This window comes from Neophocaena asiaeorientalis, unplaced genomic scaffold, assembly GCF_003031525.2.
Source record: "Neophocaena asiaeorientalis asiaeorientalis breed wild unplaced genomic scaffold, Neophocaena_asiaeorientalis_V1.1 scaffold86, whole genome shotgun sequence".
In the NCBI taxonomy this organism is placed as follows: domain Eukaryota; kingdom Metazoa; phylum Chordata; class Mammalia; order Artiodactyla; family Phocoenidae; genus Neophocaena; species Neophocaena asiaeorientalis.
Genome location: NW_020175039.1, coordinates 5,942,412 through 5,943,923, shown reverse-complemented (window position 1 = coordinate 5,943,923; position 1,512 = coordinate 5,942,412). Strand labels below are relative to the sequence as shown.

At 44.8% G+C, this 1,512-nt stretch overlaps 1 protein-coding gene across 1 annotated transcript in view; it reads left to right on the top strand.

Annotated features, from left to right (window-relative positions):
• Positions 1 to 1,250: 1,250 nt before the first annotated feature.
• Positions 1,251 to 1,512, top strand: part of CATIP (ciliogenesis associated TTC17 interacting protein) — a 5,471-nt gene continuing 5,209 nt past the window's right edge. Inside the window, exons 1-2 of the mRNA XM_024763145.1 lie at positions 1,251 to 1,275; positions 1,452 to 1,507. Coding sequence (XP_024618913.1) covers positions 1,251 to 1,275; positions 1,452 to 1,507 — 81 coding nt within the window. The remainder of the gene's footprint in view (positions 1,276 to 1,451; positions 1,508 to 1,512) is intronic.

Sequence of the window (1,512 nt, the reverse complement as noted above, 5' to 3'; positions counted from 1 at the left end):
AACCACTGCGCCACCAGAGAAGCCCTAGTTGTGAGTTTTCTTAATGCCACTGGCGGTGGTTCACGTGCAGAATTCATTTTGGCTTTTAAAAATTAGAAGTCAGAGCTTCCCTGGTGGCGCAGTGGTTAAGAATCTGCCTGCCAATGCAGGGGTACACGGTTTAGAGCCCTGGTCCAGGAAGATCCCACATGCCGCGGAGCAACTAAGCCCGTGTGCCACAACTACTGAGCCTGTGCTCTAGAGCCCGCAAGCCACAACTACTGAGCCCAAGTGCCACAACCACTGAAGCCCGCGCACCTAGAGCCTGTGCTCCACAAGAGAAGACACCGCAATGAGAAGCCTGCACACCACAACGAAGAGTAACCCTTGCTCGCCGAAACTAGAGAAAGCCTACACACAGCAACGAAGATCCGACACAGCCAAAAATAAAAATAAAAAAAATAAATTAATTAAAAAAAAATTAGAACTCAATTTCTTAAAATGCAAATTTTTAAAACATAAGCATTTTTAAAACTTTTAAGTTCAACTTAGTCATATTCTAATGATAAATCTATCTAATGTTATTACTAACTTTTAAGGGGGCTTTAATTAATAATTGGTTCTCTTTACAAAATTAAAACTGCTATAAATATGTTTATGCCATATTTATTCATTCTATATATTCTACTTCCTTTTTAAAAGCAATTGATTGGGTTTTTTTGGCCTCGCCATGCAGCGTGCGGAACCTTAGTTCCTCGACCAGGGATCAAGCCCTTGCCCCCCGCAGTGGAAGCGCAGAGTCTTAACCACTGGACTGCCCAGTGGCGATTGCAATTGTCAAAAGCAATTGATTGGGAAAAATAAGTAAAAATAATTCTCTAAAAAAATTTTTTAATAAATTGACAAACCAGCTTCCCAAGTACTTTTAATGCAATCTAATAAACGTAAACATATAAATATAGTAACATTTAAGGTTTTTAAAAAAATATTTTGGTTCTACTTACAATCCCAGTAAGAATTGAACTTCAAAGTACACTTGTAAGGTCGTGCTAATGATCCATGTCATCCCCCCCTGCCTCCTAAGAATGTCAAATGCTCCCTCTGCTGGACAATACCTCAGGCTTGGGCTGAGCCGCAGAAGCCACAGTTCCTACCAATCCTTCCAAGGTCTGGGTGTTTAGTGAAATGGGTTGATGGCCCTTTAAGAGGCGGTAGCTAGCTCCCAGTTGCCATGGAGACAGCTGGATACAAACTGGGTAGCAGGAGGCAGCATGTCTTCCAAAGTTCAATCCAAAGGTGAGAAGAGGGCTGAGGAATTTGGGGTGGGGACCTGGAAAGGGGTGGGGCATCTTCTCCCTCATCATCCACCCTGGGGTGGCCTTGGAGGATCCTGCTCTTGGGACCCCTGCCCCACCCCTGTCCTTCTTCCCAGGATCCGCCATCTGCCGTCTCAACCTCTCCTCCCTCCCTAGGCTTCAAAGCCAAGGATCACCAGCCCTCAGCCCAAGAGAGTCTGCCACCCCCAGAGGCCAA